Below are 17,377 nucleotides of genomic sequence, written 5' to 3'. Positions count from 1 at the left end.
CTACTTTGTTTGGTCTTCCAAAAGAGGACGATATCTGCTTCGTCATGCCTGGAGCTGATCCGTGCCGGTTGCTGAGGAAATACTACAACTTTGCGCTGTCGATCGCCAGATCGGCTTTCACCGTGGATGAAGCGGAGTCCAGCCCGGAGTCGTCACATGTCCTTCCGGACGCTCCTTCGTCGAAATCGCCGGCCACGTCGTTCTCAAGCCCACCCGCCTCTGCTCACTCCAACCCTCCCGCCGTTCCTCACGCTAGCCCCCGGCCTCTGCTCACTGTAGGCTGCCGCCTATGGAATCTTCTCATTGCACAAAAGGTTCTTCAAAGTGGAAACAGGTTCTTCAGAGGGTTCTTTTATAAACTATTCACTAAAAAAGTTCTTTGGGGATCCCAAAATGGTTCTTCTATGGCATTACTACAAAAACTTTTTGAACATGAAAGTTCTTTATTGGCATCAATGGTTCCATGAAGAACCTTTAACATCCATGGAAACATTTCATAGCACAAAAGTTTTTTTTTTTTACACTGGGCAAAGGTTCTTCAGATTATTAAAATATTTTTCACACTAGGAAAACAAAAATTATTCTTTTAAGAACTGTTCACTCTAAGGTTATTTGGGGACCTCAAAATGGTTCTTCTAAGGCATTCCTGCAAAACCCCCCTTTTAAAACCTTTATTTTTAAGAGTGTCTTTTGTAAAGATGCACATAAGTACCTTTGACTTCCAAGAAAGCACTCCAAGATGTTTCCCCACTAGAACTTGCTGCCACACAAGTATAGATACCAGAATCAGAGAGCTGAAAAACAGAAAAAAGCATGCATTGATCTTTATATCTTCAAGCACTGTGAATTCACTAAACGGCTAATCAAATCGACTCATGGTAAGTCCAAGCTTTCGATCTGAGAGATGTAACCTCGGGCACGTCCAGTTCAGCTAAAGCGCTGACACTAATATGGCAGATATATTCTATTTTCCGCACCCTTCAGCCAGCTTTCATCCTTGCTTGCAAATTTACAAACCCACCCACTAACCGCAACAAGAGTTAGGCTAATTCATTTAAAGGGGTAGTCGCTGAAACCCTCTGGACCGTTGACAGCTGGCGCATGTTCCCCCCTCTCTACTTTTCCGGGACGATCTCCTTGTTGTTTGTTGCCTTTCATCAGGGTGCCTCGCCTCCATTTATTAGATAAAATGTCAGAGGTGGGCAGCACTGTCAGGCATAATGGCTATTCCATCCCGAGCTGACGGGGAGGGCTTGGGGACTTTAAATTCAATATGGTCCTAAAAGTGTGTTTGTTTGTGTGCGCGTGTGCAAATATGTGTGCAGCTGGAGCCCGTCCAGGCTTCCGTAAATGATTCTAGGGAGAGCTGTCATATCCCTAAGTGATAGTATCAAACAATTTACCAAAATCAATATTTCCCATTCATCCCCATAATGCAATATGATTCCCTCTGCCCGTCTCTGTTATGTTTTACCGATATCTGATTGAATTCTGCTAAGCTTATACATCACACTTAGATGAAGACGTTTCTGACAGCTGGTAGTCACACAAACGCACACATATGGCCTTAGAAATACACAATGACAGATACACATCTGGGCATTCATATTAGGGATATATTGGTAGCTATATCAGTGTTGGCTAATATAAAAACTGGTCCAATTTGGTCAGTATTGAAAGATAATGTTCTTTTTTTTCTTTAAATAAAGTCAAACAGGATCTTTTTTTTCTATGCCAAATTTGTTAAATAAATAAATAAATAAATACAGTTAAAAAATATATATTACTATTATTGTAAATATTAATTCATTTATTTGTATTACATTTTTCATCTGGGTGCATCCCAAATTCATACTCTCATAACAAAAAGGGGGTGCGGGGGGGGGGGGGGAAAAAAGGAAAAAAAAAAAAAAAAAAAAAAGGCATATAATACCAGCCTCTGTAAAGCCAAAACAATACCAATAGACAGATCTTTCCACAGTTTATTAAAAACACAAGATTTACATGACCAGAGTAACCGCTCCACTAGAAACCACAGTCTGCTCACTAGAGACATCCTTGATACGAGTGGCTCTCCCTGAAAAAGAAGTGTTAGAAGTGTGAATGCACTTACATAATAAAAAGGATAATAAATAAATAAAAGTGTTAAGACTCACCCGCAAACCCTTGATCTGCAGGCTGCCAAGGTCCTGCAGGGACATGCGAGGGTCTTTGCCCAGCAGGCTGACCCCATCCTTCAGCCAGCTGATGGTTGGAACCGGTTCTCCAGATGCATGGCATCTCAGAAGAGCCACACTGTCTACACCCAGAGTCTGGTTAGCTGGACCCTGCCGGATGATGGGGGGAGGACGATCGGTCAGCACTAAATGAGAAAGAGAGAGAGGAAAGAACAAGAATTATACCAATATGTAGTTCCTACTGTTTTAGAAAGGAGGCATCCCAATTTGTATACTTTGCTGTTGATGTACTGAATAAAATAAAATAAAATAAAATAAAATAAAATAAAATAAAATAAAATAAAATAAAATAAAATAAAATAAAATAAAATTCTTATTTTTGTAAAATGTACACATTCTTACTAGATTTACTTTAAAATTTCTTAAGGTATTACTTTTTTTTTGTTGAAAAATGTACCTTTATTTTTTTTATTAATTAATTTATTTTTGGTCGAATGATCACCTGTTTTTTATATATTTGTGTTAAAAATACAAAATACGGCATAGACAAACGAACAAACAAATAAATAAATAAATAAATAAATACTGTATGTCATTAAAAGTGTAGAAGTATATTATTAAAACTTAATTTTTTTAAATTATTAAAAATATGAATGAAAAAAATGTATATACAATAAAATGATTTAAAAAATAAGGAATTATACATGTAATAAAAAAGTATATGCAATAAATTATGTAAAATAAAAGAAAAGAAAAGAATAACAATAAAATAAATTTTATTACTTTATTTCTATTTTACTAGATTTACTTAAATATTTCTTTAGGTATTATTTTTTTTTAATGCACCTTTATTTTTATTTTATTATTTTTTTAAGCATGCATCTAACAATTTTTTTATTGTCATCATCAAGCTAAATTAATTTCCTTGAATGCAAATACTGCATTTCACGTTCATAATATAAAAAAAACTTCAGTTTCAGCTTCACATTTATCAACCTTTTCAACTAAAATAATCAAAAGAGAACTGTCACAAGCACTTCTTCCGCTGCATAAGAGATTGTATGAAATATTAGTGTGAATACACACTATAAAAAGTATACACACTACAAAAAGTATACCACCAACTTTAAGCGTACTTTGATTTGAGACACCTCTCTATTTTCTGTTGTATTGCACAGACTATTTATCGGATAGCATACAAACAGGGCAAGAGACAGCAGAGAGGAGACAGGAAATAATTAGGTGAGAAAGTGTCCGGAACACAACATAGGCCAGATCTGAAACATTTCCTGTGTGAGTGCAGTGACTCAACATATCTGGAGCCCATGTGCTAATAACTAGGCCTTGGCTCCTACTGAAATGGAAATGCTGAAGATTGCCAGCAATTAGCATGCTTGTCCATCTAAACTAATGTATTCTCCACAGATTATGACATCATGACACTTACAGGCCTTCTTACATCATTTGTTGCTTTAGCACAGGACAGCGAACATGTTCGTCATTAAAAGTGTCTTTTAGTGTGGCACAGGAAGCAGTTTGAAGCCATGACTGCCTTATTCCTGGATGTATCGGGGTTATATGCACATTTTGTGGTCGCACCACAGGGCAGCATCTACCCCCCAAGCATTCTGGGAAAAACTGGGAGAAACGCTGAGTCTTGGTTTCTAGCTCACTGATGTGGCAGCGAGGTGGTTTTGTAACTTCCAGTTAGTGCCTGAGATCCTTCATTTAGGAACCAGACTCTGAGTAAAATTGCATGCATTACTATATATCTGACTATCAGAGGCAGTGTGGTCGCTTAAATATCTTACGCTGTTTAAGAGAACGTCCCCTCATAAACTGCTTCTCCAAACATGAACCCACCATCCTAGAGAGCACAGACGGTTTCTTTTTTTGTTTTGCAACGTTTATAATGATGGGTGTTCATGAAAAGATTTCCATCCATTTTCATCTCATTGTGTAGACACTTTTTTTACTGCTTACAGTAGAGGGAAATCTGTGGAATTTCATAGAGCAAATATAATTATGGCAAAATTGTAAGTAAAAACACTGCGTTGTTATTGGCAACAAAAGGTGTTATCAAATCATGTGGAATGACTAAATGAATAATATTATTAAAAGTATAGAAATACTGTATATTATTAAAACTAAATGTTTTAAATTATTAAAAACATAAATAAATAAAATGTATATAAAATAATAAAAATGTAAGGAGTTAAAATTGCAATAAACAGTATATTAAATTTTTTTTACGTGGGATTGATTGCATAGCCCTATTGATGTTCACATTCATTCATTTATATAGCGCTTTATCCAATAAAGACTGTTACTAAAGCAGCTTCACAGTTATAAACAAGAAAATAAGAGTATTAAGTTCTTCAATTATGAAACAAATACAATTTATGTAGCTCTAAAAAGACAACAGTGTCATTATTCAGCTCAGTTTAGTTCAATGTTGATTCAGATTAGTTCAATAACAGTGTGAATGTTGCAAAGTGTCCTAAGTTTAACTATAAAACATCTAGATAATACAGAACATGTATGTCATTATTCAGCTTAAAGCAATTCAGTGTTGATTCAGTTTAGTCAAAGTTAAACAAGCTTTATTCAGCTGTAAGTGGCTTTAAAAGTGGCAACAGTGTCATTATTCAGCTCGAGTTGTGTTGATTCAATTCAGTTCATCATTTATGACACAAATACGATTCAGCTATAAAGCAGCAACAATTGACTTACAAATGGGCATCAAATGCCCCTTTAGAAGCACCAACCATTTCTTTCTCTGACTAATAATAATACAATAATCACAGCCGTGTCCTGTCCCCTGCCCCTCTGAGGACACATTAATTAGCAGGTGTGAATTAATGAGCAAAAAGCCGGTGGGTGCTAATTACAGACTGCACCTCTAACCCTTAAATACAACTTCAGATGCAGTCTTCTTCCATTCTCGTCTGCGTTACTATTTGTCTCGCTCTGAATAAAGGATGGTATTTATATTGTCCAAATCTCCATCGGAATGCCTCATTTAGGCTCAGGGATGAAGAGTTGCCATCCTAATTCATCAATGTGGATTACTCCGCGCCGAGGTTAAACCCCAGTGTGCTTTGCTGGTGCATCCATCAGGCTGACATAAACCCCAGAGATGCATGTGCGGATAGATAGAGACTGATGAGGCATAATGGCTGTATTTGGATTAAAGCTGCATCCTCTGTACTGAATGAATCTTTAGTGTTGCACTGTTGCATTTGAACTTGACTAGACTGCAGTTGTTTCAAATCGACCCAAACTCATCCCTGCTGAAAGGACAGGTTTCATATAGGGGTGTTTCCAAGAGTTTTCATAGATTCCATGGAAAATTGAGGGGGACAAAAAAGAGAAGTTAACAGAAATGTTATAGGCTCTTCTTTTCAGCGCCTCTTTTTTTGCAAAACCTTGTATTACATTTTCAAATAAGCTGCAGAATAAAAAAGTATTTTGTTTTTAGCAGTTTTAATCAAATATTCTAAAATAATTTATTCTAAAATTCTAAAATAAATAAATAAACAAAACAAAATCCATATATGACAAAATAAATAAGGAAATAAATGTTTTTCTTGCAAAACTTTTAGAGAGGAAATTTAAATGTCTTCATATTTACAAGGGTTTTGATAAGCAAGCAAACAAACAAACAAACAAACAAACAAACAAATAAATAAATATTTTCCTACCAAAACATTTTAGAAAGTAAATTTAAAGGATTTGTATTTGTATTTACAAGGATTTTACACTAAATAAATAAATAAATACATTATTTTACAATATTTAAAAAAATATATTATTTTTATTATTTTAATTTGATATCAAGATGATATGTATGTGTATATATACATGTTATATATATATATATATACACATATACATGTGTGTGTGACCCTCGACCACAAAACCAGTCTTAAGTGTCAATTTTTCAAAATTGAGATTTATACATCATCTGAAAGCTGAATAAATATATAAGCTTTCCATTGATGTATGGTTTGTTATGATATTACAATATTTGGCCGAGATACAACTATTTGAAAATCTGCAATCTGAGGGTGCAAATAAAAATCTAAATATTGAGAAAATCGCCTTTAAAGTTGTTCAAATGAAGTTCTTAACAACGCATATTAATAATCAAAAAGGAAGTTTTGATATATTTACAGTAGGAAATTTACAAAATATCTTCATGGAACATGATCTTTACTTAATATCCTAATGATTTTTGGCATAAAAGAAAAATCGATAATTTTGACCCATACAATGTCCATATAAATGTGAGTAACTAAGTAGTTAACTAAATACATTTGTCTGCTAACTGACTTGTTAACTGAAAATGACTTTCTTCCTTTTGCAGTGTCTGCTAAGATCAGGTGTTATGGTTTGTGTGTGAGTGTAATAAGACTAAGTCATATGATGTGTGTGTTGGCGTGACATGATGGAGGGCTGTTCCTCTGACGGGACGGTTTCGGACAGCATGAAGGCCTTGGTGCCGTCTGGCAGCAACCATTTTTCATCAAATCTCTCCTTGAACCTGTCCAGCTCTCTCTGCCACCTCAACAGCCACTAAATCACACTCTTCCTCCAGCGCAGGTGTGGCCGTGACCCTCTTCCTCTTTCGTTCCTGTCATCCCTCTTTGCTGTCATCCTCCACAACATCTCGCAAACATACTCCTTTCTGAGAAAAAGCCGTTTACAGCAGTCTAGGTCAAATGCAGTTTCTAAGACAAGATCGCTTAATTTATATGCTTTGCAGTCAACCGTAACAGCCGTCACCTTTTAAAAGAATGACATTTTATAGTTAGACTGAAGATGTAGTTGAAAAGTTGACTTCTTGCTACTTTTTCCTTTTAAAAAAAATCTCTCTTACACAACCCAAAACACGCTTTGCTGCCAAAGCAATTTTTCCATCATCAGTATCTGAAGTTTTCAAGGACGGCAGTTTTCACTCCCTTCTCGAGCTGAAATGAAGTTTTCTTCCTGTCAAGAGAAGTTCACAGAGACGTGCTCCTGTAATGTTCAAACGCGAGCAGAATTCAGGGTCGTCAGGATTGCTATTCACTTCACATAGCGAGGCAGAATCAATGCATTGCAGGAGAGCTCAAGGCCACATTCCAATTCAGCTCTGAATGTGGATCCAGCGGCAACAGAAGTGGTTTTCATATGACATTTATCTTTCTGTCAGTACTTTTGTATGAGGATATTGAGGCCTTCGTTTGTGTCAGGTGTGAAAAGTGTAGGCTAACATATGAATGAGGGGAAATGAAAGAGTGGTGAAAAGAGAATGACAGCGAGTGATAGAGTGCGAAATATTGAAAATAGAGGCTTAACAAAAGTCAGCTCATGTAAAAATATAAATAAAAAATGAAATATTTAATTCTAATAATTACTTATAATTATAATTATTTTAATAATGATAATAATCAATAATTTTTCATTTATAATTATTATAATTGAATCAATCACAGTATTTTACAATTTCTGCATAATGCATAATGTAATATTTTATATTTTGTAACAAATGTAATAATAAAAACACAATTTTATATATATTATTTTTTTTTTTTGCAGAATGTAAATTTGTCTTTATATCTACTAGTGCTCTGCACAATAAAAATAAATAAATAAAATCCATATAAATGTGAGTAAATGACTACTAATGAACTAAATAAATTAATAAATATTTTTTGCAAAACTTTTCAGAAAGTAAATTTGTCTTTATATCGAAGTGCTCCACAAAATAAAAAAGAAATGAAAAAAATTCATATAAATGTGAGTAACTAAGTAGTTAACTAAATAAATGTGTCTGCTAACTGACTTGTTAACTGAAAAAAATGCAGTGACTTTCTTCCTTTCTTCCATTATTTTAATAATGATAATAATCAATAATTTTTCATTTATAATTATTATAATTGAATCAATCACAGTATTTTACAATTTCTGCGTAATGCATAATGTAATATTTTATATTTTGTAACAAATGTAATAATAAAAACACAATTTGTAAAATTATAAAACATATTATAAAATATAAAATAAAATACAATTTAATTATTAATTATATATGACCCTGAACCACAAAACCAGTAATAAGGGTAAATTTGTTAAAACTGAGATTCATACACCATCTGAAAGCTGAATAAATAAGCTTTCCATTGATGTATGGTTTGTAAGGACAATATTTGTCAGAGATACAACTATTTGAAAATCTGGAATCTGAGGGTGCATAAAAATCTAAATATTGGGAAAATTGCCTTTAAAGTTTAGTTTAAGTTAACTAAGTTTATTAAAGTATAAATTTACTGTAGGATATTTATTGTTGTTATAATCAAAATATTGTTAATATCCTAATGATTTTTGGCATAAAGGAAAAATCGATCATTTTGACCCATACTATTGCTACAAATATACCTTAGGTAAGAATCCATCCACATTCCCAAAGCCCTGTTGTGGTCCGATCCACCCCAGTGCTTACCGTCTGTGACCTCAAGCTGTGCTTTGGCCAGGATGCTGCCCGCCACCGTCAGGGCCTGGCAGATATAGTATCCCGCGTCTGCCCGCTGGACCGCCGTGATGGTCAAATCTCCACTGGGCGACACCGAGAAACGACTGTTGGGCTGCTGCGGTTGATTTGGAAACAGGAGGTTCTACACAAACAAAGAAAAGTGAACAGACAAGAAAAGTGTAAAGAGCATTCCCAGGGAAAATTCGCTACCTGAAACCCACCCCCCATAGTTTTTAGAATATAAACACATCAGGAAAGACATTTTTGCATTAGAGGGGGTAAATTAATATCCGTTTTATCAGCTATTAAAATTCGGAAAGCAATTGCAGTGGCGTGACTTTAAATTGCGCAACACAATGGCTCACCGCAAATAAAGCTTTTGCTAACCAGTATGCTAACCCTGACTATGTATCTCTCTCACTGTGTGCATCCATTGTGTCCAAATGACTCCAGTAATTGCTTTGGGCTGCGTTGTTTACTCACTCTGTCTAACATGGCTGTTGTATTTGAAATTAAATCTGCTGGAAAGGGAGGAGGCCAGGTGATTCGAAACTAATTCACCACCAGCAGCCAGTTTAGTCCGTTCGCTAATTACGGCAGATAACAAGCTGGGTTCATTAATGGCCGCCATTGACCGAGCCCTTACATTTACCGCAGATTTTATGTCCTTGAGATCTCTCAACTCTTCCTTTTATTTTCTCTCTCTCTCTTTTGATTTCTGAGTCCTCATAGCTGACCGTCAGAAACCAAAAGACATTAGCCGGATTCAATTACACCTAATGACTTTAATGCTCCAAATTATGCTCCAAATGATGTTTTTTTCTTTCTTTCTTTCGCTCTTTTTTTTTAATTAGCCTCTCACACATGATAGATGTTGGGTCCATTATCCTCAAGTGTGACTGAGAGGCTTCTCTCAGCGCTAATGACTCAATAACCACTTTAATTTTGCCTTTTAACAAATACCGTCATATCTAACTTAAGAGAGGAATGGTAGGACAAAAAATGTAATGGAAAGTGTTATATTGCATTTAATATTGGCATTAAGATTCAAATGCTCTGTTATTTCTCATTTTCTATTACTTTTCTAGGATTTTATTTACTAGCGTGCCATGCTAAAGCTCACTGCTACAATGCTAACATGGGTGGTTGCTAGTTTTGCTATTACTAAGGTCTATTGGGTGGATGCTAGGTGACCCCATCCCTAAATATAGCTTGTATCCCTTCTTAAATATAAGTCTAAGGGATTTGTTCACCCATTTTATTGTCAACATTCCTGAAGCATGTATGCTAACCACTAGCCTAAAGCTTTGACAAAAACAAAGAGAGAAAGTTGTGCTCTTACCTGACTTCCTTCCTTCTGCCAGAAGACCGCCGGCTGTGGGTTTCCTTTGGTCTCACAGGGGAAACTGGCGGTCCGTCCCTGTGCCACAATCTGATCCCGCGGCCGGATCACGAACTGCGGTGCGGCTGAGTCAAGAACCAAAGACATTAACATTACACCATACCCTTTGACGCAAACACATAGCGACACATAAACGCTGATCACTGGCAGTCAGTGGGAACATCAGGCATCCACAGGCATTGACTGCCGAGGTCACTGAGACAGAGCTTCCATGCATCAGCCCGTTTCCGACACCAATCGGCCTTTTGGATTCTCTGTTTGCTTTGACCACAAACAGCAAGTACAGCGACAGCAACCACAGGAAGCCATTCATCCAGGTGGAGCCGCGGATGGCGGTACCGAATGAATGACGGCAGCTTTCAGGCACAGCCGTGCTGCGGTCACAACACCAGAGGGAGGGGTGGGTCATTCCGGTCAGGACACACGGAGAGGAGAAGCTAAGTGTGGACACCACACCGTGAACTTGAGTGGACAGTTCTTTTGTAAGTGGATTTAAATGCTCGGCTCTATTGACTCTAGGTACAAAAAACAGTTTCTATTCCTGTATCGAAGACAAGCAGAGGTCACAAGCTGGACCAGCTTGGAAAACATTGAATTGCTGTTGGCATTTTAATGGACATCATTCTCTATTCTAACTGCCAACTTGGGTCAAGTTCTCACAGAACGAGATCTTTTTGCCTGCCTTCTGCATCACACTTAGCAAAGTATTTTAACCTCTCAACTCACCCGGCACAGAAACTCAGCCAACATTCCTGCAGAGCACATTCAAATAAACCAATTAAAAGTACCATCTTTCCTGCTTTCCCTGTCTAACCTGACCTTAAAATGGCATCAGAATTCAGAAACAGGGATCCAAACTTCCCCCTTGACATGGAGTCAATGCTACTTTCTCCTTAATGAGAAGGTTAGGGCAGCAATCGTCCAAAAAAGGTTTGTCAGAGTCTTGAAAAGCAGGGAATGGCAGCTGGAGCTTGTGAGAAGATAAACTGCTATTGCAGACGGTACATCACACTGGAGAACGTACAGTTAGGGATTTTCAAGGATGGCGCAAAGGTCTTTATATGGAGGAATAAATGTTTTAGCTGACCTAAATAAAATAACAATTTGCTTCTGCCAGCAACTCTGGACGGCGACCCTACAATCAATAATTTTTAACCAAACAAAAGTAAACACAGAATGTACTACTGTTAAAAACTCAGATTCAGTCATGAGGTTCACAAGAAATCACAAATTCAGGCCAAAAACAACAACTAGCACGTAATTTGAACATTCTGACGCTGTGTTAGTTTTATACTTGTAGCCACAACAATAAATCTCGATGCAGGACTCCAAACAGTTGCGTTCGTTTAGCAAGGGAACCATTACTCACGGTACACCCATCTACAAAAGAAAAGGTCTGACTGCGGAAAAACACTCTCCCCCTCTATTTTGATCCCTAAATGAGCCCCTCTACTGTCTGTGCAGCTGGCAACTGTGGACAAGAGAAGTCTGCAAGTGTTTGTGATTTATGTGGCTGATCCCTTTTTTGTGAGGCTGTACTTGACTAAGGCTGACACATTCAGGCAAGTTACAGATGGTGGCAGATTTACAGGCTTCCCAAACTGGGCGCACGATGGCGTGGGCACTTCTGTGAGTTTGGGAATAACACAAAGGCTTTAAATCACAGATTGGCCCGTTTTTTTTTGCACTGGAGCGAGCAGGCATAAAAGATGGGCATTTACCCATGCCACTCACTCAAAGTGATTGTTTAATGACTTGGACGCTCAACTTCATTGTGCAGTTGAGTGTTAAAGCCCTTTTTGGCCATGAGGGGTGGAAAACACATACACACACATCCCAATTCTATCTGCTCCAGAGAGGATTCTAAAGAGTAGAACAAAGCTAGTCATAAATAAACTGTGATTTCATCCCTGGTACATTCTTTAATGCATGTGTGTTGTGTGAATAACACACATGCTGGCCTCTTTTCATTGGGAAGAGTCTGCTGGGAGAACGAGGGCCTGTAAGGGCAGAATAGCTGATCAGCTCCCATATTTAATTCATGACGGAGTACATCTGCTTCGTACTGGAGAGAGTTCACGACTAGACACACTTCTGAGAACTGTAAGTAAACACTTATGAGAACAACAGGAAAAAAGCATGCACACTGTCTCCGAAATGCAGACAAAGACAGCAACTGAAATGAGTAATCGAACGCCCTCTCTGAATGCTAGAACACGCTGTTTTAAAGTTTTTCAACTCAGCCAAATGTAGTCCCAGATGGCTGTGTGTGTTAGGAAGACTGCTGAATTATATTCATTAGGCAGAAGCCACACGTTTTAAGCAAATAACACACTCATGAGCATTTTTTAGCAGTACCATCACAACCTATATTCCTAAAATAAATATAGTTAATACAGCCAAAGGTTAGTATGGGATAAAACTCTACTTTGTTAGTTAAGAGCTTTCAAGTTCATAACGATGGGAAGGGGAAGTAGTGAAGCGGAAACAGGAAATACTGAACGTCTACAGAGTTAGTTGAAGAGTTGAGCCAGCACACTGTATGTGTGTGTGTGTGTGTGTGTGTGTGTGTGTGTGTAGCAGGAGAGGAGGAAGGAGCACAGAAGGCACACATGCAGTATGAAGGAGTGACTGGGATGGGTACTTACCGACAGGGCGAGCTGAAGACACAACAATGGTGGAGTGAAGACAACAAAAAAATGACAAAAGACAGACACAAACAGAAAGGACGAACAAAGAAGAAAGTGAAAAGAATTAAGAACAAAAGAAACCAAATTCAGAATGAACAATGGCAATGTGTTTTTTTCCCATTTCAGCACAGTGTTGGTCGGTGGAAACAGATTCCACAGCGGAGATGCAAGAAGGAGAGGCAAAATGCAATGTATTTCATTTTTTCACTTTATTGTTGACCAGAACCTTCAAATAAACATCATAAAAATGTTCATCTGGACTAGCACCACCCGTGCACAGGCAGACAAATTTAATGTTTATTTTTATTGTGTGAGCATGTGGACAGCTAAGAAATCAAAATCAGCACTCCTGTCTCTCCTCCGTAACTGACAGGTATCTTATTTCACATGAAGTCATTAAAATCGGGGGCTTGTCCGGGATACAATTCAAGCTATGAAATCTGCTTCACCTGCAATAATGAGGTCTATATACACAGCTCCTTGTGAAGAAGCTGAATCAGCAAGACAGAATGTGGGCAAAATAGACAGAATGGCCAAGATAAACTAGAAACTAAAAAAGCAGTTCATATTTAATGCAGTAGTGGAGCTGTCAAGGAGGCTGATGCCATATTGACATTAAGAGGGAGCAATCACGCTCAGAGTGCTGTCCTCTCCTTCCTTCCCTCCTCTCTTTCTTGAAAGTTAGCTTGAGTAAAACCCCTCCACTCTGCATCCCCACACAGCCCTTCATGGCTGAACTCTGTCCGCTTGTAAATCCCGCTTTCAAAAGGGCTGAAAATTGACGTCTGTCCCCATTGGCAGCTCCAGACCCCTCCTGAAGGCCACTGAACCCCCCACATGAGGTTTTAAAGCCCTCCACAGAGCATCTAGGCAGTTTGATTTAATGTGGTGAGAAGAGAAGGGAGACGGAGAAGAGGTGGAAGGGGAGAGAGGGAGATTATGGCGAAAAAAAAAAAAATATTAACCTTGCCCAACCGAGCTGGGCTTTTCGAGGTCGGTCTGCACCAGTAAACTGTGAAATGGTTTTGCTGGTTTGGGCTGGAGTGCCACAGTGGAACCGAGGAGATAGCGTGTTTATGTGTGTGCAGAGGGGGGGTGGGTGGCCTCCATTCTAGGGGGTGTAAATAAAAAAAAAGGATTCGCGCTCAGGGCAAGATCACCCCCCACCTAAATTACACTTCAGGAGTTCATTTGAGACCTGTCAGGAGGTTATCTCACTCTTTTAGACTGAGACTACGCCAAAATACATTACACTGTTATTGATTTCCACTAAAGGGAAAACTTATGATAGAGTCAAATAACCAAGATCAGCATAAATGCACTGTTGGGTCTCCGTGAAATACACTAATATTTGGTTTTGTTTGTCAAAGAAAAAAAAATATTAAATTAAAATCATCAAATCTGTTTTTATCTTATATATATATATACTGTATATATATATATATATATATATATATATATATATATATATATAATTTATTCTTTTTTAATGTATTTAATCTCTTTAAAGTGTTAGTTCACCCAAAACTGAAAATTAGCCTGTGATGTACTCACCCTCGAGGTATTCTAGGTCTATATGACTTTCTTCTTTCAGACAAATCCAATCGGAATTATATAAAAAATTGTCCTGCCCCTCCAAGCGTTACAATGGGGGTAAGTGGGTGCTTTTTGTCAACAGTCTAGAAAACGTGAAATAAAGTGCGTGCATCCATAATAAAACGTGCCTCACGTTGCTCCGGGGGGGTGAATAAAGGCATCCTGTAGAGAATCCATGCATTTTTGTAAGAAAAATATCCATATTTCAAACGTAATAAACAGTTTTTTTCTCACTTCTGCTGACTGTCATATGTGCAAGCCGCTCTGGCGGATGACGTAGGAAGTATGCACGCGCCTCTGAGATATGCTAGTCTCGCGAGTTTGTTTACAGGAGTAAAGGAAGCAAAGTTTTCTTATTTTAGCAAAGGAAAACCAGTCTCCTCTTAGTTTATATCAAAATCCGCCAACGTTTTTCTTTACAAATCCTGATTTTTTGCTTCTAATTTGTGACCGGTGTTTTGTTTTGTTCTCTATCTGCATTCGTCACTAATCACGGAACGCCGACATCCTACGTCATCTGCCGGAATGGCTTCCGATTATGACAGTTAGATGAAGTGAGAAAAAAGTGTTTATTACGTTTGAAATATGGATATTTTTCTTACAAAAATGCATGGATTCGCTACAGGAGACCTTTACTCACCCCCCGGAGCCATGTGAGGCACGTTTTATTATGGATGTGCGCGCTTTATTTCACATCTTCTGAACTGTTGACAAAAAGCACCTGCACCTACTCAACAGAGGCCTCCGTTTTCCCTATTGTAATGCTTGGAGGGGTCAGGACAATTTTTAATATAACTCCGATTGGATTCACCTGAAAGAAGAAAGTTATATACACCTAGGATGCTTTGAGGGTGAGTAAAACACAGGCTAATTTTAATTTTTACCTAACTAACCCTTTAAGCCCTTAAACAGAGGGTAAAATTTAGGAATCTAGCAATCAATAATTATAATCAAGAAATCAAAAACAGTAATTAGTAATCAATGATGCAATCAAAAGCATTCGACTAAGCTGATTGCATGAGTTGCTTTGAAACATTTTGATGAAATGCACATTTTTGAAGGCAACCAACCACCCTGCGAAGCTAGGAAAGTTGTCAGCAGTGTCATTTAACTTTTGTGGTAGACTTGGATACTCAACTGACCTCTGACCGTGAGGGTGGCGGACGCCTCCGTTTTGCCAACTCTGTTCTCAGCTACACAGGTGAAGGTTCCTTCATCACTTGCTGCTGCCTTCTTTATCCTCAACACATAGTCGTCTTTATCATATTTAATATCATACCTGAAACACATATATAATGGGGCAATATTACTGTATATGTAAGTACAGTAAACACTGGGGTCAGTAAGACATGAGGCCAGATTTACTAAACAGGGCAAATTAGCGTTAGTGTGCAATTCCATAAAAGCGCTGATGGGAGGGGAAAATTCTGTGGGTGATTTACTGACAAAGTGCACATTAAAGAACACAGATGCAGCATCTCATTTCCATAATGGCCAGCGCAATCTACCAAGAGCAGCGCAAATTACTGTCCGCTTTAAGACATGCTTTTTTTGGGCATGAAATAATGGCACAAATACCAGTGAATTGATGAGTGCAAATCTTAGTAAACCGCGTTGCGTGATTCATTTAAATACTCTTTACCGATCGAAAGGGAAACTCCTACAGATGTGTATTCAATAAGGTGAGCCTTTTCAGCGCTAATTTCCCATTGCGTGGGAAAGTAAATTTAGTAAATCCTGACAGTAGTTTTTTAACGCCAAACGAGGGTTTGCACTGGTAAATCTGGCCTTTGATTTATTAGATATAAACTAGATATAAAATACTTTTATTCAGCAAGGATGCATTGAATTGATCAAAAGTGCAATATTTCAAATAAATGCTGCACTTTTGAACTCAGTAAGCATAAGAGACTTCTTTTTAAAACATTAAAAAAAGTCTTACCAACCCCACACTTTTGAACAGTAGTGTGTAATACATAAGATATATTAAAATTATCAATAAATGATATAATACATAATAGCAGAACACCATTTAGAACACCATATGAGAAAAATCTGGTATATTCAGAGAAAGAGCACTGTATAGAAACACTGCATTTTTTTTTATTACTGACAGAGAAAGATCAATTATTCAACAATGACACACACTCTACAGAGAAGGAGGAGGCTTTCAACTGGAACCGCAGATGCTTCCAATATTTATGAGGCATCCGATGTGTGTGTGAGAGAAAGAAGTGGGCGTATCTGGGAGCTAATAAAAAAACCCCACAAAACAGGCCGATTCCAGGTCAGACTGTACAGAGAGGGATTTGAGATGTAGAATCCAGCCTTATTGATCTGCACCTCTCTGGCAGCTCCTAGGTACTTCAGGAGCACTATGTCCTGGAAACTGACAGCCAAAGGTGATGAGCTGTGTGTGAGCGTGTGTGTGTGTGAGGTGAAAGTGCGGTTGAGAAGTTGACAGGCCTTGCAGGTTGGTCTTCTTTGTAGTATTTTGCTATAATTGGGATTTCTGGAGAGTGTATGCGCGTCTGTGAGCAAGTGTGAAAGGGTGTTGTGCCATAGCGTTTTTTTGTCTGACAGCTAGACAACACTCTGTCTGCTGTCTGTCACTCCAGATCCACCCTTCCACAGGAAGCAGGGCTCAGAGAGCACGCCATGTGGTGCAGGAAACAGGCTGATCCCTGACATGAGGACCAATAAGACCAGAATTATACTTCTGCAGACTGTTGTTTATGAAGACAACATACAGTCAAACCACAGAATGCTTAATTTTAAAAAAGAAATAAATATTTACAGTAAAAATAAAATCCAGCCTAATTGTTTTACAATCCCCTATATAATGTAAAATTGTATAGGTTATTTTAATGTCAATATATATATATATATACCCCCCCCACATTACAGTAATAATACCGTTTTAATTAATTAATTGTAATTAATAAAACAATTTATTATATATTTATATATTCAGTAATAATACAGTTTTAATTTA

At 37.7% G+C, this 17,377-nt stretch overlaps 1 protein-coding gene across 1 annotated transcript in view; it reads right to left on the bottom strand.

Annotated features, from left to right (window-relative positions):
- Positions 1–17,377, bottom strand: part of LOC107585779 (roundabout, axon guidance receptor, homolog 2 (Drosophila)) — a 360,609-nt gene that overhangs the window by 59,266 nt on the left and 283,966 nt on the right. Inside the window, exons 6-11 of the mRNA XM_016272927.1 lie at positions 15,525–15,661; positions 12,745–12,756; positions 10,037–10,161; positions 8,665–8,836; positions 2,157–2,362; positions 713–794 (exon numbers count right to left, since the gene is read on the bottom strand). Coding sequence (XP_016128413.1) covers positions 713–794; positions 2,157–2,362; positions 8,665–8,836; positions 10,037–10,161; positions 12,745–12,756; positions 15,525–15,661 — 734 coding nt within the window. The remainder of the gene's footprint in view (positions 1–712; positions 795–2,156; positions 2,363–8,664; positions 8,837–10,036; positions 10,162–12,744; positions 12,757–15,524; positions 15,662–17,377) is intronic.

This window comes from Sinocyclocheilus grahami, unplaced genomic scaffold, assembly GCF_001515645.1.
Source record: "Sinocyclocheilus grahami isolate Dianchi unplaced genomic scaffold, SAMN03320097.WGS_v1.1 scaffold74.1, whole genome shotgun sequence".
NCBI classification, from domain to species: Eukaryota; Metazoa; Chordata; class Actinopteri; order Cypriniformes; family Cyprinidae; genus Sinocyclocheilus; species Sinocyclocheilus grahami.
Note: the sequence above shows the minus strand (reverse complement) of the source record. Positions and strands in the feature narration are given on the sequence as shown.